Genomic DNA, 21,148 nt, shown 5'->3' with positions numbered 1-21,148 from the left:
CATCCCTCACACAAGAATGCGAACTTTTGGGGACAGAGCCTTCAGTGTGACAGCCCCCACACTTTGGAACTCTCTCCCCATAGAGCTCCGCAACGCACCATCTCTGGACACCTTCAAAAGACTCCTCAAAACCCACCTCTTCACCAAGGCCTATGGCCCCTAGCTTCTGTTACATTTGTTGTGTTTATTTATGTCTTTGTTAAGCGTCCTTGGGTTTCATGAAAGGCGCTATATAAATCCAAGCTATTATTATTATTATTATTAAAGAATCCATCGGTACCAACCATGTCATACTGATTCTGATTTGATTTGATTTGATACTAGCTTGTCGTGAAGGAGGCTAATTAACGCTCAAAATTTACAGAACATTTTGGCGAGGAAAAGCTGGCATGGCCATTTTCAAAGGGGTCCCTTGACCTCTGACCTCCAGATATGTGAATGTAAATGGGTTCTATGGGTACCCACGAGTCTCCCCTTTACAGACATGCCCACTTTATGATAATCACATGCAGTTTGGGACAAATCAGAGTCAAGTCAGCACACTGACACACTGACAACTGTTGTTGCCTGTTGGGCTGCAGTTTGCCATGTTATGATTTGAGCATATTGTTTTATGCTAAATGCAGTACCTGTGAGGGTTTCTGGACAATATCTGTCATTGTTTTGTGTTGTTAATTGATTTCCAATAATAAATGCATACATACATTTGCATAAAGCAGCATATTTGTCCACTCCCATGTTGATAAGAGGATTAAATACTTGACAAATCTCCCTTTAAGGTACATTTTGAACAGATAAAGAAATGTGTAATTAATTTGCGATTAATCGCAATTAACTTTGGACAATCATGCGATTAAATATTTTAAATCGATTGACAGCTCTAATATAAACTACTAATTAAAAATCAATAGTGTTTTTAAGAATCGATTTCTCACACCCCTAATATTGATGACCCGTTTTACAGAGTTACGTGGGGAAGTATTGAGAGACCGATGCCCTGTTGGTTTTTGTCTTTTCTGTAAAAATATAGTTTATCTATTTGCTAGATAGACTATATCCCTATCCCAGCTATAGCCCTATTTGATAGGATAACCTAGCTAATAGGGCTATAGCTGATTCTGAACAGAATCTTTATGATACAGCCTATAAGACTTGCATGCATAAATCTAAATGATAAATGGTGTGCAGGTATACAGTTTGGTGTGAAGCAAGCACCTTACAATGCCCCAAATTTGTGCAGCTTGAGGTGTTTGTTCAAGGACACTTGGAGTTGTCGCCCATAAATCTAACCTACACTATGAGTCTACAGAAGTACAGCCCTGCCAACACCACAATACATGGTAATACAAAACTGTTCTTCTTAATCAAATACATGGCTACAAAGTGACAGGTGTGAGCTACAAATCCTCAATGCAGTGGTTTGCCTCACTTTAATGATGATCTCAAACAGCGGCAACGGGAAAACAAAGACATTTGACAACCATCAGGATCAGAATGAGAATCACAGAGGTCCAACAAGGTGTCAGGGTTCGTTTCATGTTAAATTAAGACCCGACTATTCTTCAAAATGGGGCAGAAATCACCCCCTGGCATCCTCTTTTGCCAACTCACATTACGGTAATTATTTCAGAATTTGTCTTGTAATCCAGGCTGAGAATCCTACCCAGAACGAATGGGATGTCAGATTTATGCAACTACTTGTAAAGGCATTACAGGGCGTTAAGTCCCGCGTGGATTTGAATTGGTCTCAGCAGTACAGGATTAGAAGCAGCGGGGATTAGACCTTCCCTGGAGGAAATACAGGAGCAGGGGTGGCCAAGGGACTCCAGATATAGAATACATATTGCTTGATAAACTGGCTGCAACAAGAAGCTGAGAAGCATACCACTACTCCATCTCAGTAAAAACTGTGTCAAACTAATGTCATGTAGAATGAATGAATGACCACACCTCTGTCTGTCTGTACATAATCAGTTAACCCTCTGAGACCCACAATAGACCCGTTTTTGTCTTTTTTAGGTGGGTACAGGGGGTCTTTAGGGGGAGATAGCAGGTCAATAGTAGATGTCATATAGAAGTGGTGTACATCATCTGAAAGCTGGAACCTGAAGATTAATTTGAGATGCATCAAAGCACTGTGTGTCAAGTTGTTCCAGTCATAACTCAGAAATAAACATTAATTAATTAATTAAAATAAATTGTAAAGGGTATAAGGGAACATTATAATAGAAGTATATGATGATCATCCCCATGCTCTATTGTGTCTCATAAGTTGCTGCAGCAATTTTTGGCATGATACCATTTGTTCCACAGATTTGGTGCTAAATTTAACCATTTTTACCTCTCGAGAATTGATAAAAATGTCCAACAATAATCCCTCCAAAATACCACATTAAGACACCAAGACCTTGAGGAACACCATAGAAAAAGACATGATGTGATTTGGGATCAAAAACTTCTGACATTTTTTTTATTTCTGCAAGAATTGCATTATTCAGCGATTGGATGGCGAGCACTTCTGTTGTGTAAACTGCTCAACCCCCATATTGTCAATCTAGATAGGAAAGCCATCCATCCTCTGAATGCTCTCGGTCTCTAGTCTGATCCATCCATCCTCTGAATGCTCTAGGTCTCTAGTTTGATCCATCCATCCTCTGAATGCTCTAGGTCTCTAGTTTGATCCATCCATCCTCTGAATGCTCTAGGTCTCTAGTTTGATCCATCCATCCTCTGAATGCTCTAGGTCTCTAGTCTGATCCATCCATCCTCTGAATGCTCTAGGTCTCTAGTTTGATCCATCCATCCTCTGAATGCTTTAGGTCTCTAGTTTGATCCATCCATCCTCTGAATGCTCTGGTCTCTAGTTTGATCCATCCATCCTCTGAATGCTCTAGGTCTCTAGTTTCTTGCAGCACAAGAGGGTGCAACCTTCCCAAGCACTACCACAGACAGACTGGTAGTATACAAAGACAAAGAGTCTAGGCTTTTGGTTTGCGGCGGCTGAGTACAAATTTTCAAAGATCAAGTTGGTGTCCCCATCTTGCCCTATGATGCCTGGGTGTCAACGCTGTTAGCTCGAGAGGCCCACAATATGAGTCATGACGGAGTGGCCGGAACCTTACTCAAGATGAGAAAGAGGGCATGGGTCATAAGAGGCAGGAGGATTGCCCAAAAAGTTGTCGATGGTTGCATGATCTGCAGGAAGGCAAAGGCAAGGAAATGTCAACAAGTAATTGGTGACTTGCCGCCAGAAAGAACTAAACCTGCTGCACCCTTTGAATTCACAATCATAGACCTTTTTGGCCCCTACCAAGTAAAAGATGACATCAACAAAAGGGTGACACTAAAACTCTGGGAGGTTGTATTTTTCTGTATGGCCAGCAGAGCCATCCACAGAGAAGTAGTAAACACCCTATCGACTGAAGGGTTCCTGATGGCCTATCAAAGGTTCACGGCAATCAGGGGGCATCCAAGAAAGATTTGGTCAGATCCAGGCACCAATTTCATTGGAGCAAAGCCAGTCTTGGAGGAGCTGTACAGATTCTTGGATGGCCTGAACAAAACAACCCTGGAGGAAACGGCAGCAAAAAATGGAACAGAGTGGATGTGGAAAATCCATCCGGCTGATTCTCCACACAGGAATGGTGCTGCAGAAGCTGCTGTACACATTGTAAGGAGAGCACTTCAGAGCCTTGGAAAGGAGTCTGTGCTCAGCTACACTGAGTTTCAGACAACTCTTCACATAGTAGCCAGCCTGGCAAATGACCGCCCAATTGACGCCAGGGTACAGAGCCGGGACGACTGTATTCAATATATCACACCAAATATGCTCCTTCTTGGTCGAGCGTCTCAAAACGGGGATTTCAAGACATTCGACTTTTCCAGCTACCCCTGCAAAAGACTCCGAGCAATGCAGTCAGAGGTTTCCAAGTTCTGGACGCATTGGAGTCAACTCGCTGGCCCCAACTTGTTTGTAAGGAGCAAGTGGCACACTGCACAAAGAAACGTCACTGTTGGGGACATTGTCTGGCTAAGCGACCAAAATGCGCTGAGGGGTCAATTCAAGCTTGGCAGAGTCGTCGGCACTAATCCAGACGGCAAAGGCATAGTGAGGGACGTCAATGTCAGGATCTTCCCAAGCTACCATGTTCCTGTGACAAAAGCTTTGAAACCAAAGACAAACCATCCGACCTCTGATGGGAAGAAAAGGAAATTCCAAGCGACCATCCTTCACAGGGACGTTAGGCGGCTGGTTGTCTTATTACCTGCTGAGGAACAGATGGAGAGTCAAGTCGACACATCTTAAAGGTTTCAAGACCACTGTACAAAGACCAAGTTTGCCTTTAAAGCTGGCGACTTCCCCAGTGTTTCCATGGGAAGATCGAGTGGGAGGTGTCAAGTCAAACTGAAGGTTCCAGGAAATTAAGCTTTATAAATATTAATAAATTGCAATTAAGAAAATAATATAAATAGAAAAATAGAAAATAAATAAATCAGAAAGTAATTTGTAAATTAATAAGTCCACTAGCAAAACTGAGTGCTCAGGGAGTAAACCGGAGGGAACTAATTAATCTAATTACGCCCGGAGCATTAGAAAAGCAACACTCTCAGTGTCACAGTAAAAAGGGTCTGGAAAAGTTAGCAACGCGTCAACAAGCAGTGCTGTCATTCAAACAGCGCTGCGATCTGCAGTAAGACTATGTGCAGAGTGGACATCTCCAAAGTGTGAGAGGCAGACGGTCAGAATATACTGGATCACAGACTGAGAGACTGTTTACCTGACGGATATCGCTGATGCTGTTGTTTAGTGCTGTTATGCACCGGGGAACGGTAGTCCGTCTGTTTGTGCCGGTAGTTTAACTCTGTTTGTAGCAGATCGTTTGTTTAATGCTGCCGATTGTTTGTTTGAATCCATTTGAATGTCCGGTAGATAATACAGTGAGAGGCACGGTAAATTGTGACGATCAAAGCGCTAAAAGGGTGTTGATTGTTTGTTGATTTGCTTGTTAAGTGCGGGTATATCCTGGTTCATTCATTCACAAATGTGGTGAGAAGTACATGGGCTTATGGGAAATGTAGTTTAAAATTACTGCATGATTTAATATGAACTCAAACGTAATTATAAAATACTTTGTGTTTAAGTAAATAATTAAAAATAGTAATTAAATAAAATAAAATAATATAATACACATATACATATATATTACCTTTATGTTAAGGCAAAGGCTATGGCAGCAGTGGGCACTTGCTTATTTGCATTTAACATGAGGCATTTAATAGGAGTGTGTGTATTAAATTAAATAAGGATTAATGAATTTTGCAAGGTCTCAAAAAATTAGTTTGTTTTTATTTATACTTATTTTGTAATAATGTGTATATTTTTTTTTCTGTATTTTTTCTATTTTAAAGGTTTTTCACCTAATGACTAATGGCTAATAATAATTCCAAAATGAACTGAACTTTCAACTCAACCTACAAAATAAAGGAGGGAAAAAGGAAAAGCTGTTTGTCATTGAGTGGATTCCAGTTAAAAATCTTCGAGTGGTTGTTTCAATCTCTCTCAAGTTGGGATACTGCACATATTTAAACAATAACTTGACAGTTGCTGTAAGGTTTCATGAGGCTGTGATTATCCTAGAGGTCACTAGAGGTCATTTTATACAGTGAGGTCAAGTTTAAGAAAATGGTCTCCCTATATCAAATGGCTCTTATGGGGACTAACATCATCACACATGAATACAGTTGGTCTCATTGGATCAACAAGAGTCTCAGCTTTACAGTGATACCCGATTTATGTAATTCAAGACAGTTTAGGGACCCCAGTATGCAGAAATATTCAAATATAGCATTTTTAGAATAGGTGAACATATCACATTTGTAATACATTCAAAAACTGCATGTGATTATCATAAAGTGGGCATGTCTATAAAGGGGAGACTCGTGGGTACCCATATAACCCATTTACATTCACATATCTGGAGGTCAGAGGTCAAGGGATCCCTTTGAAAATGGCCATGCCAGTTTGTCCTTGTCACAATGTATCCTAATTTGGAACGTTATTTAGCTCTTTCCTGACATGCTAGCATGATACCAATGGTATTCACTCTAGCTCTAAAACTGAACCTGCTACAGCCTCTGAAAGACAGCGGGTCTCCGAGGGTTAAATCTGCTCTTGCAAAGTGGTGGCATGGTTGCCAAAATGTATTTTCTCACAGTGTGGATGATGAAAACAACCAACAATCATAATGACAATGTGATTATTATTACAGAATAAGCTGGTAGAGACGCAGTGTTTTGCTCAAGGACTTCACTGAACGCTTTCATGGGCACCTGAACCTTCTTCCTGCTTCTCTCTCTCTGCCCACTCATCTACTATTTTCTACTATGTTCTTTCCTGTCTAATAAAAGACAGGTGCATCCAGTTAGTTGACTAACGTACAAGCTTGTGCCTCAGTGGTCATCCACAACCGTCCTCTGGGGAATCACTGACCTCGGGGCTTTTCATTCCAGCTAAACACACTGACCCACTCTTCCATTAGCAACCTAATGTGATTGCAGCCCCTGTGGTGGCGCAGAGAAGCTGAGCCCAGTCTGAGATAACAGACTCGCATGAAGACAAACGACCGCAGTTCAGCTTGTTACAGCCGTGGGTTACTCTGTTAACCGCCGCTAGCCAGGAAGTGAGTGGGGAATGGAGGATGAAGCCAGGGGATGGGAGAGAGATGGTCGGTGTCTCCCTGGCGCCTGTACCTACACTGTGGGAGTTTGAGGATGTGCCTGACAGAGGCCAAAATTGGCATCCCCTTTTGGATAGAGGTTTTCAAACTGTGAGGCGGGAGGGAGAGATACGAGGCAAATAATATACTGCGGGAGGTGAAAGGGACAGGTATATGCAGGTGTTCTGAAAACAACAGGGATTTAGTTATTGTGGTTTGGCCCGCTGATCAACACCGTCATCAGTAACGGCTGCAGAAGTACACAGCTTACGGAACGACGCATTTAACCCTCATTCTACCAACATATTAAACATACAAGGACTACCCACTCGGGTCCCTGGGGACCCCAAAAATAAACAACTGTAAGAAACAACCATCATAGCAATATGTGAACTTATTTCTTCTCCAAACATTATTAGTTATGTAATTAAAGCAGCAGTAGGCAGTATATTTTTGGCATCATTGGGCAAAAGATGATTCTGAAAACATTTGAGGAGAGCAATAGGCATTACAGTAACAGAATATTGATTCATATTTTTTTGTTTTTTTTGTTTTTATGCCTTTATTGAAAGTGACAGAGATAGTATTGAAATGGGGGGGTTGGGGGGGGGGCTCTACCAGGTGAGCTACAGCAGCACACCGATATTGATTCACATTTGATCAGCGCTGCCTAGTTTGATCAGAGTTCGTGAGTAATTGCCAGCCGGCTCTCATAGACGGCAGATGGACAGCAGACCTCAGATCAGATCTTGCTGTTTGTTTTCCTCAGAACTGTGAAATCTTGCAGATGCCGTTAGGAGCACCGGAGGACACAGAGGAACATGATTTTTTTCAAGTTACCTGTTTCATGTACTACTGTCACGATATAGCAACCGTTTTATAAAAATGTATTGATTTACAACAATAAATATATACATACATTTGTATAAAGCAGCATATTTGCCCACTCCAATGTTGATAAGAGGATTAAATACTTGACAAATCTCCCTTTAAGGTACATTCTGTCCCACAGGACCCAATACATTTGTCTTTTTAAAAAGCACTAATTAAAACAGAAAAAGAAAACAATGATGAGAAGTCATTAGGAACAAATTAATTGACAAAAATATGAAAAATTGTAATGTCAGAATAAAGCCCCTGGGAAATATGACAAAAAGTAGACCTCTGCCGGTCATAGGATGAGGGTTAAGCTAGGCTACTTTAGTAGCAATCTAAACCCCTTAGCGTCTGTTTTCCGCAATTTCCGACAAAACAGTACTCCTTCTCGGAGTCATAATAATTCAGTCAAATCTGAACACACAGACACAATACACAAATGCTTATATTCAGTGTGACTTACCTTTTCCGAGGATCTCATCACCTCTGATGTCCGTCGCGTATAAACATCCGTAAATCTGCTAGAAATCATTGAAGAAAAAACGCTCCATCTTGCCTGAAAATCACCAATTTTTAAGTTTTCTTCAGTATCAAGGTAATCCAGTGATAGTTGTCCATATATCCATGGGCACATTGCAAACAATAACTGCTAATAGCTAATTTGGCATTCTTTTAATGGTGCCAATTTTACAAATAGTCCAAAAATACTTGTCTTAAAGCTGAAGTAGGCAGATTGGAGCAAATATGATTAAAAAAAGTGATTTTTATAAAACAGTTGCTATATCCTGACAGTAGTACATGAAACAGGTAACCTGTTACAATGCATACATGTGTATTTACTTTAGCCAATGGAAATAATGTCTTATTTAATGTAATGTAATGTAATGTGCATGTAACTTACTGAATCTATGGAAACATACTTTCTGTTTACATTCTCCAAAGCATTGTGGGAATTGTATTTTCAGGGGGTTGGGGGTGATTCCCTCTTCTTTATTTGCCCAAATTGGGAGGTTCAACAAAAAGACATGAATACATATTTCGGCTCTATGCAATTTTTAACCAGCAAAGTTTATTTATATATAACAACAGTACAAAGTGAATCCTTGGCTTGCAAAATAGGTGTGCTTCATATTTACAATAGGTACACAATAATATATTATCATAACAAAATCAAAGCAAATAAAAAAAACAAGAGAACAACCTTTTTTAAATACTTTAAGTTTCTTACAATTTTCACAACACTTTTATAAAACAAGAAGAACAGACAGCCATTATTATTATTATCATCATCGTCATCATCATCATTGCCAGTAATTACTATTTTACAGAACTCCAGTGTCTACAAACGGTTTGTTTACAATGTGTTTAAAATGGAAGGATACTCATTTTATACTTTGTGATATTTTGACTTGAGAGCAATACATTGATGGAGATTTCAGTTCCTCTGTCTGATGCTGTGAAAACAAACAAAAAATGCTGATTAAATGCTTTGTTTTGTATAAGGAATGACACGTGCCAGTCAAAACCACAACACCATTCATCTTCAATTAGCAATCAGCTGGAGCTGAAATGAGGTTGCGTTTATGAGCATCTATCCATATCTCTCACAACTGGCAGTCAAATGGGATTCTGCGCTGCAGAAAGAGTAAACAAACTTTTCTCAGTTCAAACTGAATTTAAAATGTTCCCCAGAAAGGAGTGTACAGCATGGAAACAGGCTATATCTAGTAACAAAAAAAAATCTCTTTCACAAAAAAAAGGTGCATTCAGCTGTGATGCAAGACATGTACAGATGGGAAGAATCACAGTTTGACTAATGACGGCGTGGATCGATATGGAATACCAGGCAGAACTGAATTAAAACGCATGCAAAAATCTCATAGGAGACAAGCGGAAACATCCTGATATACAGTAAATGATCTCTGAGAGAAAAATCAAAGCCACTTACTTTCAACCAATTTGCGTGCCTCTGATTACGTTCGTCACAATTCTGAATACAGGGGAGCTCGTCTAAGAGTTGGAAAGACTCTAATAAACATACATTTCTCATCCCTTTGCAAAAAGGAAAAAGGCATTTAGGTCCTGTTAAAACAATAAAAAGCATTACTCCATATAAGCAATGTGAGGTATGAGGAGGATACAATTCTATTTGCTGAAATTGGGAAGACACCTTAATCAAAAGGAAGAAGCTTTGTGTATGTACTGTATATGTGTGCCATTGTGTACCTACAGATTACCGGGGTTAGGGAGTGAGGAGATTACAGCTACTATGGCAAGCCATTAGCTAAGATTGACTATCTGGAATTAACATTAAAGATATCAACAACGGCATTTTGACTAGTCGTAATTACATTGTGACTAGTATTCAAGATATCTATAACTTCATTCTGACTAGTCCAAACTGCAGTGATGTCACTGAAAACGACACTCGACTCATCACACATCCTATATGACAATTGCAGCTGACTGTAATTCAGTTTTGACTATCCCAAATAATAGTTGCAGATATCTCAAACATCATTATGACTAGTCTGAACTATTGTGCATGACGTTGCTCATGCAAGGCTTCCCATTGAATACTGGCCCAACAAAGCATCTGAACAGTGTCAGCAGAAGCTATTGTTGTTGTTGTTGTTAAGATAGTTAGAAAATGGAAAGCTAATCATTAAGGAATTGATTGAAAAAGGAAAACGAGACCTTTGTTCACTAGAGAGTTGTGGTAGATATGACAGCGTATTGAAGATTTATTGTGTCCAGACACATTTAATAAACCCATACGGTTGCAGTGCAGTGACATAGCATGATTGAATAGCTTCCACCTCCCACTTGCCGCTGCTTCTGACATAATTACAGATATCTGCAACGTCATTTCGCCTAGTCAAAACTCTAATTCAAGATATTTGTAATTACGTTTTCACTAGGCAGAATGAAAGTTAAAGATATCTCCAAATGCGATATCTCCAATCAAAATTTATTTCAAGATATCTGTAACTTAATAATAGATATCTACAATGAAATTATGACTATTCCTAATACCAGTTTGAGATATCTGCAACATCATTTTGACTAGTTAAAATGTAATTTAAGATATCTAAAAAGGACAATGTAGATATCTTGAATTGAGGGGAATTAAAGATATGTTGGACTGCAATTCTGACCAATCAGAATTAAATTGTAGATATCTGCAACTGGAATAAGGACTAGAAATAATTTAGTTGCAGATATCCATAATTCACATTGCGGATATCTACAAATGAATTGAAAGAAAAAACTGTAATGAGAAACCCCAAACACATGAATGGCAAAAGTAGTTGGAATCTTACTAGTCCAAATGACGTTGCAGATATCTGTATATATCTATCTGAATATCCAGTCTAGCTAACAGATGTTAAAACAACTCGCCATACAGCTACTCTTTCCCACTTCTGCCCCCGCTGGCCGGACTCAGTCATAGCACGTCAATCATCACCTCATCCTCCATTTCTCCTTGCCTGTTAGTTTGATGTTTTTTTTCTGTTCTTTCCATCTCCTGATCACACTGTGCACACAACTGACTCAGATCAAAGAGCAGCTTCAAAGCCAGAGCAGGAAACTAGAGCTAAAGGGGTTCTCTCTCTTTCTACCTCTCCCTCACCCCTCATTTCTCAACACTTCTCTTCAAACAGCTCAGGCGAGCCGAGTGCTGAGCGAGGTGATGTCTGCCCGAGCCGGGCCGTAGCCTCTTCACCTTTCCTTTTACTTTATCTCGCTAAGACAGTTCTCAGCAGAGTGCCGGCGCTGGGTATCGCTGGAGAACTATTGGGCTCCGGAGCGTTGAAAGGACTGTGCCCAAGTCGAGGACTAATAAGATCAGGATCTCTAAGCAGGTGGTGTATCTAAGGCCACAGAAAAAAGAAGCACCTTTCACCCACTACTGGTGTTTATCATGCTCTCAACACATACAATTGCAGTATACTGTGCAAACCTTTAATACTACCTATTTTCAAGTACTTGATGTAAACAACAAGCGAACATTTATCCTGGAAGAAAATGAAATCCAGAGGATGGAATCTACAGTTTGTTGTCATCCAGCTAGAAGGTTGAAAGGTCAGCCTTTTAACTTGTGACATTTTGGTTTAAGTCAGGAGACGCAGCCACATAACATGAGACATACTTTGTTTTTGTGTTTTTCATGTTTTGTTCCTCATTCCCAGATCTCTTTTCTCCTGCTTATGTTTCGTACCTTTCAAAACTCACCATTCCAGTTATATAAGCTTCAACTTCAACCGGCTCTACGCTCCAATATGAGAGCTCTGCTCCCTCTGTAAAGCATAAACCGATTTTTTGACACATTAGTGAACAATTTGAAACAACAGGATCTTTTGGCACTTGTTCAAACTGAACCCACGGACCTAGGCTTCTTATTGTCTGTGCGAGGAGGACATGGGTGGTGGTCGGGTAAGATCTCCCACAAGCTAACATTTCAACGGGCCAGCTGGAGCTGGCGTGACTCACTGGCACTTGATAAAAAATCAAAGATGGACCCTTAGAACACTTCTGATGTGTGATAGCGTGCATGCAAAGTACACATAAAGTTGATCCCAAAGAGATATAAACTGTGGTTATATAATGGAGTTTTAGCCTACAGAGAGCAATTGACCCTTCGTGAAGCCCTTCCCTAGAATGGCGACTGTCCAATACATCAGCAAACCAGAGGTGGGGGAAACAATTGATACAGCATAGTATCGCGACATTTTTCGTGGCAATCTTGTATTGATAGATGGATGTCAAGTATCGTTTTTTATTATATATAAACCATTAACTTATTAACAATTCGCTAATCTGTCTTTCAGAGGTAGGTTGTAGCGGGCTCATAAAAATCATATGAAACTAGAAAATTTAAGGAATCAATTGGTACCAACCATTAGCTTAGCGTTAGCTTGTCGGGAAGAATGCTAAATAGCACACCAAAGTCACGCAAAATTTTGGCGAGGAATAACTGGCATGGCAAATTTCCAAGGGGTCCCTTGACCTCTGACCTCAAGAAGGAAATGAATGAAAACTCTGAGATGAACAGAGTGAAAACTGTATCTTATTAGATGAAACTGCATCATTTTCAGTTGAAAAAGGTAATATATGGCAATATATCTTATCGCAATACTGAGCATATTGCAATATTTATAAAATTGCAATAAGATCGTATCGTGATAATATCGCATCGTGGGGCCTCTGGTGGTTACCCTGCCCTATTAGCAACTGAACTAGGTGCAAGAGGCCTGTCAAGCTTTCTTTGGTGTGTATCTGAGTCTGATGGCAGTTTTCCTCAAAATTTAGAGCAGAGGGTTGGATTTTTTTTTGCTTTTCTGAAACCAAGAACACAAGAAGAGTGATGCGGGATATGGATTAAACTGTGGAAGACATTACTTGCAGCTGAATCCATCCAAGATCAACAAAAACTTCTTAATTTGCTCCAAAGTAAGATGTTAATAACGTTAGCTAGCTCTGCGTGTAAGGAAACAAACTGTTGAATATCAATAATTATTAATTTGTGAGATCCAGAGTATGGATCAAGCTCATGATGTACCTAGCATGCTATAAACAAATGGAAAAGCGGGATAATTTAGTTTTATGTTAGATAATGAAAGCTGAAGGGAGTAATAACTAAACATAAAAACAACAACAATATATTGACTTAGAACATTGTTGTTCCTGTTTACGTTTGTCCTTCACATGAGTTGTCAAGGCGTGGGGTGTCTAACGCTTGCATTGGGATCGATGCATGAATGGCCTCTTCATTCACAATACTCCGCAGACAAATGATATTGTGAACGTAGCTCTCAAATTTAGTCCTTTCTGTCTACTTCTCTCTGATATTTCGGAACAATTACTCCAGAAATCTGCTATTGTTTCCTTTGGACAACAGCCGCTGCCACCATTTTGGACTGAAAACGCTTATCATATTTTAAATATTTTTATTGTTCAACACAGGCCATTTCGATAGGGACATTAAATATATGACAACAGAACAGAAATAAATTTATTTTCCTTTTGTACGGCACTCTTTAGGCGGACGTTCTACCGGTGTTCGGTAGTCGCTTTCAGTCCAAAATGGCGGAAGCGTAGCTTTTCTGTTGGGCACTGATGTTACAATGGAACAAACAATTGCCTTTCACTTCTTGGCAATATATGTTCTTTGCTAATATCGTTGAAAACGCGATATTGACATGCTGGGTGTGAAAGCTCGACGGACCTAGCAACAGTAACCAAGGTGTGGAAGGGCTTAGCAAAGAGTGAATTGCTCTCGTCTGGTTCCTACTAACTACATGCTGCACATACTGTGCCGTATGAGCAGCGCAGTCGCAGCCGATGACACACACTCTCCTCTAGCAGAAAAGTGATAAATAATGTTGGGGAAGCAGTCGGACGGGCTGGGGCCAAGACGGACAAATGGAGCTGTTCACTTGACGAGCTACTGCAAATCTCTACGGAGCTCAGTTTAACTGAGCCCCTTTCTGTTTGCAAAACTCAAATAGACATACAAACAAACAAATAAAAAAAAAACATTTGTACATTCACATACACTGATTGGCAAGTATCAACCGGTACATACACAGATGACCTAACTGCTGAAACAAAGCCTTGGACACCAGATTGATGCTGATTTAAGGTCATCTCCTAAATACACTATAGACTTCATCTCCGTCATCCTCAGGTGCAAGCATGCTGGCTGAACCGTGACCACCACGAGCGAGGAGTTCCATTGACTCTTAGGTGGTGAGCACAAGTTTCATGTTTTCCTGTACACTTCTGATTGGATACAGAGCAGAGGTTTTAGTCTGTGTCGCATGAAGCATCAGTCTGAGGAGGGAAGGAGTGAGAGAAGACGTGGACCATGGCCTGTTTCACTGCCACACTACCCGGATGTAATGTTGCGCTCTTTATGTCTTTATACAACAGCACGTGTGGGATCCTGGGTGGAGGTTTCAACTGCAACTGATAATATTCAAAATGTACAAGTACAAAAATAAAATCTGAATGCAAACTGTCCAACATGAGATCTGCACCTCCGCTTCTCAGCTTTCTTCTTGTCTCCGTCTCACACTCAGATGTGAGTTTCTGACTGAGTGGAGAATAAATCTGTTCCTCTATTTGCTCTCACGGTCTTGCAGGAGTCTTCCTCAGTATGATGCAAACACACGCTCGTGCACACACACCCGCACACTACACACAATTTTCCTGTCAAACTGAGAGAAAATATCCTTTGAGGAAAAATTAACAAAAAATAAACACAAGCCATGTTGTTGCCTTCTCTGCTGACGCCATTATCGGCTCCAGCTGCAGGGCCTCTGTCTCAGTCTGTGGGCCCTCAGCTTGGCGCCGCCATGGAAGGAGGTGAGAGAATTACAAACTAAAGCAGTTGTATGTCTGTCTGGCTGTGGATGCAGAGAGGTCCCAGGTCTGGTTCGTGGTCGTAGATCCCACGATGAGAGGTAAGTAATGCGGGACCTTTTTAGGGAGGTCCTGTAGAGACTGTGGTCCTGTCTCTCTCGTTCTCTCTCTCTCTTGGAGTAGCGGTCACTCTCAGCTCTCGAGGGACATGGCAGAGATGAGCTGCTCCACCTTGTAGGCCAGCCTCTGCTTCCTCGCCTGTTCATCCTGCTCCAGGGCCGCTGTGATCTGTACAAGGAGAAAAAAACTGTGGTCAAATACCAGCAGCAATAAAAAAATACATGGTGTGACTGCATCCTTGTTGGTTGTGATACATTTATAGATATACATTTAATAGAAAATTGTGTGTTTCTTTATGGAATAGATTAGGGGTGGATATTTTTTAAATTAAAGAATTAAATTACGAATTAAATTACGATGACATTACCAATACCAGTCCCCTTACCTCTAAACAATCCGACGGCCCGCTGGCGGGCCCAGCCACTATTCTGTCTTTCAGAGGTTATAGCAGAATCTGTTTTAAAGCTAGAGTGGAATCATACAAAACTAGGAAAACTTAAGGAATCCATTAGTACCAACCATGTCAACCTAGTTTGAGTTATGCTAAATTTCAGCAAGGAAAAACTGGCACGGCCGTTTTTCAAAGGGGTCCCTTGACCTCAAGATATGTGAATAAAAATGGGTTCTATGGGTACCCATTATTATATATAGGGTATAGGGTACCCTATACTAAAATGGTGTATTTGAACATTTCTGCTTACTGGGGTCCCTAAACAGTCTTGGAATTGTATACATCGGGTAAGACTGTAAAGCTGAGACTCTTGTGGATCCAATGAGCCCATCTGTATTCATGTGTTATGATGTTAGTCCCCATAGGAGACATTGCATTGTAGTGAGACCATTATATGAAACTTTTGATGTCGCTGTATAAAATGACCTTTGATGACCTCTAGGATAATCACAGCCTCATGAAACTTTACAGCCACAAACTAGAGACCTAGAGCATTCAGAGGATGGATGGATCAGACTAGAGACCTAGAGCATTCAGAGGATGGATGGATCAAACTAGAGACCTAGAGCATTCAGAGGATGGATGGATCAGACTAGAGACCTAGAGCATTCAGAGGATGGATGGATCAAACTAGAGACCTAGAGCATTCAGAGGATGGATGGATCAAATTAGAGACCTAGAGCATTCAGAGGATGGATGGATCAGACTAGAGACCTAGAGCATTATGAGGATGGATGGATCAAACTAGAGACCTAGAGCATTCAGAGGATGGATGGATCAAATTAGAGACCTAGAGCATTCAGAGGATGGATGGATCAAACTAGAGCATTCAGAGGATGGATGGATCAAACTAGAGATCTAGATCATTCAGAGGATGGATGGATCAAACTACAGACCTAGAGCATTCAGAGGATGGATGGATCAAACTACAGACCTAGAGCATTCAGAGGACGGATGGATCAAACTAGAGACCTAGAGCATTCAGAGGATGGATCAAACTAGAGACCTAGAGCATTCAGAGGATGGATGGATCAAACTAGAGACCTAGAGCATTCAGAGGATGGATGGATCAAACTAGTGACCTAGAGCATTCAGAGGATGGATGGATCAAACTAGAGACCTAGAGCATTCAGAGGATGGATGGCTTTCCTAGCTAGATTGACAATAAGGGGGTTTCTGAGCAGTTTACACAACAGAAGTGCTCGCCATCGTATTGAAAATTTAATTCTTGCAGAAATCTCTAAATGTCAAAAGTTTTTGATCCCAAATCACAGCATGGCTTTTTCTATGGTGTTCCTCAAGATCTTAGTGTCTTAATGTGGTATTTTGGAGGGATTATTGATCATTTTTATAAATTCTGGAGAGGTAAAAAATGGTTAAATTTAGCACCAAATCTGTGTAACAAATATTAGCAAGCCAAAAATTACTGCAATAATATCATAATGTTCTAAGCCCTTATACACTTTCACAATTCCGCCACGGTGGCGGGACAGCACTGTCAAGTAAGTGTAACGCCCACCCTCCAGTTCCCCCCCAGGTTAACACTGTTAGCTCTGTCAGCACTGTTGCCGGCTGTATAGGTTGTAGCTGCTGCAGTAGTGGGCCAATCACATGTCGCATTAAATCAAAGAACACTCGCGGTGGATGCAAAACCAAACAAATATAAATTTTTCTCTAGATCTGAGCACAAAAAGGATGGAGTGCAGCTATCGTTTGACTGGAGATTTTTCAATACTACTTGGTACTGCGTTATTTCGGTCGATACCTTAAAGGTATCGAGTATACCCAGCCCTAGAGCAGAGCCTGTTCTTTTAGGTTTCCATATGGACATCACATGAAAGAGAAAGATAAGAATTACATCACTGCCTTTGTCTTTGACAACATGGAGAATATTTGTGTATTAGACTTTCCCGTTTTATCTTCTGAGCCCATTTCTTGTAAATTTGGCATTTGTCAAATCGGGTTCAAAAGGAATTCAGACAGGCTCTCCTCTTCATTCTCTCATCTAGTGTCTGCCCTGTCAGGATGAATCTATGTCAGAGTGGCAGCTACACACATGGCAAAGGCCTTTAATATGAACATAAAACAGCAAAAAAAAGAACACAATATAGGCCAAGTTGTCACCACCTTTGATATGTCTGTGTCCAAATGCCGCAGCTTTTATGTCAACATATGGTTTCTGGCTTGCCGCTGTGTATCTGTTTGCTATTGTAGATCCATTTCACATCAAACTACATTACACTGGAATGCAGTGTTTCACTCAATAATTCATGAATCAAACAAAATAATTAATTGACCCCTCTTATGCAATGTGTCATTTCAAATATTCTGAGGTAAGGGATAAATAATAAATGAATATGGGAGAAAGAAAAACTGTGACCCACAATGTACCATTTATTCACGCTGAGGCCCACTAGATTAATAACGGAAAATGATTTTTCCTTTGCTCATTAATGGTTCTTGTCCATTTATTCTTACTTAGGGTCGCTCAGAGGCTCAGCAAAGGCAGAGACATATATCAATAATATATATTGATACTAGGGCTGTCAATCGATTTAAATATTTAATCGTGTTTAATCACATGATTGTCCATAGTTTATCGTTATTGATTGCAAATTAATCGCACATTTTTTATCTGTTCAAAATGTTTTTGGCAAAGCATGGCAAACCTTTGTTTGCTGCCTGTCCTGTTGCAGAACACAGTATCAGTCTGCCCACACCTACCATCTTCCACTCATCTGCTTAAGTGCTCTTAAAGGCTGGCAGCTACAGGCGGAGCGTTTCCTCCTCCTCATTGGGCCCCGATAGCAATCTATTATTAATCTGTAGCACTGTATGCAGGTGCAGCTCCCACTGTCATCTCCCAAATCCATTTAAGTAGGCTGCAGCTCTGGCCTGGTTAGCCCCTTTGTGAAGGGCTGAGTAAGAATGAAGAGCCGTTAATGCTAGGTGAGGTTTTTACACGCTGCACTCTGGGAGACGGCAGATACCGCAGCACTGATGGGGTACATCATGTGTGTAGAGTGCATGTGTGCAAAATGCGTTTGCATATGTCTCGATGCACGTGTGCATCAGGAAGCTACAACTGCAGAGGCAGCAGAAGTGGGTGTGTGAGATTCATGGAGAGCAAAGGGGGAGCTGACTGGATAATGGGTAAAAAGAGAAGGAACATACAGGAAGGAGAGAAAATAAGGGGTAGGGAGAGAGAAAGAGAGAGAGACACCGCGGTCCAACATAAAGGTCAGGCTAATGCTTCCCAGAGGAGGAGCTGACATTAGAAGCAGAATGTCTCCATAAATGCACTCTCTTTCTCTTCCTTCCCTCCATTTTTATGCTTCCTGTGATCTGACAGTGTGTGTGTGTGTGTGTGTGTGTGTGTGTGTGTGTGTGTGTTGCCTATGATTCCTCTCACGAGAGCCCTATATAACAGATAGTCCACTCTAACTCAGCACAGACGCAAGGACAGAGCAGCATGCCGAGAGCTTGCAGACGTTCACTTTCTGCTCCCCAGATCAGACGCACTGCCTTGTTAAGTGCTGGTCTCACTAGACCTCTGGGCTTTGGGGAAGTCTACTGAAGACTCTGGGCTGACCTCACTAACCTTTGACAGTTACGAATGGTCTGGGAACACCAAGGGCAAGATAAACATACATTAAAAGCATGGGGCAAATTTGTTGCACGTCTTTTGTTCAATTTGCGCTTACAACCTGCGTGTAATTAGCAGCTGATTTGCTAAGGAGGCAGCTCATTACGCAATCAGCGCCTGGGACTGCCCTCCAGGTGAAATCTGCAAGTGAAGGAGCTCAGTGTGTAGTTCAGAGAGAGGAGGGATTATCGGAAATCACCAAGCTCAGACAAGAAATTATGCTGCCCAGATATACCTAAATAATGAAGTTAAAACATTCTAAAACATTTAATAAAGGGCAGAGTTCAACTCCACCTGAGAAAAACTATCTGTTACACTATAAATTATTATATCATTTATTTGTAGGAATTTATAATATCAGTTCAACTGGGGTCATTAAATGAAAATGGTGAGAGAGAGAGAGAGAGAGAGAGAGAGAGAAACAGTATGGAGCAGTAGAAGCTCAAAGCGGAGCATGTGGAGGATGGAGATGGTGCTGATACGGATGACGTTTCAATAGAACACAGAGGTAAATGTCTTATCAAATTTAATTAGCAAAAAACACAATTTCCCACCCTCTCTTTGTTTACTGTTTAGAGTTGCATGTTGTGTTCATTTATAATTATCGCTCTCATTTTCTTTCTCTCCATCGGTTGTCTGTCTTTGATTCATTTATTTAGTTGAGTCACTAAGATGATTCATGTTTCTTTCCCCCACCACAACTTTTCTTTTAAATACTCCTGTGCCATAAAGCCCTTTTCTGTTAGTAGGCTAAACATGAAGTGTTTGTGTGGGCGGAGCGTAGGTGGAGGCAGAGAACACCTTAGCTAACTAGTAACTGGAAAGTTTGGTAGGCTTTTTTTTTTTTTTTTTAACAATTACAGTTAAATCCAGTTCTTCTACAGGAGCGTACTGCTAATCACAGTAATATACTGCCATAACTACTGTGAGGTCACAGTATATAGCTGTCATTTCACAATAACTTACTGTACAAATGATACAGTAACTTGCTATGAAAGTAATGCAACTAGTAGCAACAGTCAAATAAGAGCGTGGCTGAATATACTCGCTCTCAGGGACGCAGTGTTAGTGTCAAGATGGGCTTATCAAAAAGGGACTCGTACAATATTGGCGAAGCATTTCAGATATGGAGAGAAAATGTTGCTAATAGTTTAGCTACTGCTAACTGCAGCCAAGGGCTCACAGCTGCGGCTAGCAGAAGGCTAAGCTATTAGCAACATTGTCTCTCCATCCCTCTAATAGTTTAGTCTTCTGTGTGCAGTGAGCTCACCAATACGACCAGCAGCTGGAACGGCTAATTACACTTAGCAGAAGGCTAAGCTAAACTATTAGCAATTTTTTCTCTCCATCTCTCCAATAGTTTAGTTTATTAGCAACATTTTCTCTCCATCTCTCCAATAGTTTAGTTTATTAGCAACATTTTCTCTCCATCTCTCCAATAGTTTAGTTTATTAGCAACATTTTCTCTCCATCTCTCTAATAGTTTAGTTTATTAGCAACATTTTCTCTTCTTCTCTCTAATAGTTTAGTTTATTAGCAACATTTTCTCTTCTTCTCTCTAATAGTTTAGTTTATTAGCAACATTTTCGCTCCATCTCTCTAATAGTTTAGTTTATTAGCAACATTTTCTCTCCATCTCTCTAATAGTTTAGTTTATTAGCAACATTTTGTCTCCATCTCTCCAATAGTTTAGTTTATTAGCAACATTTTCTCTCCATCTCTCCAATAGTTTAGTTTATTAGCAACATTTTCTCTTCTTCTCTCTAATAGTTTAGTTTATTAGCAACATTTTCTCCATCTCTCTAATAGTTTAGTTTATTAGCAACATTTTCTCTCCATATCTCTAATAGTTTAGTTTATTAGCAACATTTTCTCTCCATCTCTCTAATAGTTTAGTTTATTAGCAACATTTTCTCTTCTTCTCTCTAATAGTTTAGTTTATTAGCAACATTTTCTCTCCATCTCTCCAAT

At 40.4% G+C, this 21,148-nt stretch overlaps 2 protein-coding genes across 3 annotated transcripts in view; both read right to left on the bottom strand.

The window, feature by feature from the left end:
• Nucleotides 1–21,148, bottom strand: part of LOC141772133 (plexin-A2-like) — a 323,156-nt gene that overhangs the window by 47,696 nt on the left and 254,312 nt on the right. The gene's annotated exons all lie outside the window — the stretch shown is intronic.
• The window catches only part of LOC141772129 (plexin-A2-like), a 103,253-nt gene continuing 90,746 nt past the window's right edge, over nucleotides 8,642–21,148 (bottom strand). For both annotated transcript variants that reach the window (XM_074642801.1, XM_074642802.1), the window contains one exon: nucleotides 8,642–15,248. In XM_074642801.1, the coding sequence (XP_074498902.1) occupies nucleotides 15,153–15,248 (96 nt within the window). In that variant the 3' untranslated portion in view covers nucleotides 8,642–15,152. The remainder of the gene's footprint in view (nucleotides 15,249–21,148) is intronic.

This window comes from Sebastes fasciatus, chromosome 8 (assembly GCF_043250625.1).
Source record: "Sebastes fasciatus isolate fSebFas1 chromosome 8, fSebFas1.pri, whole genome shotgun sequence".
Classification (NCBI taxonomy): Eukaryota; Metazoa; Chordata; class Actinopteri; order Perciformes; family Sebastidae; genus Sebastes; species Sebastes fasciatus.
The sequence above is the reverse complement of the archived record's forward strand: the minus strand, read 5'-3'. Positions and strand labels throughout refer to the sequence as shown.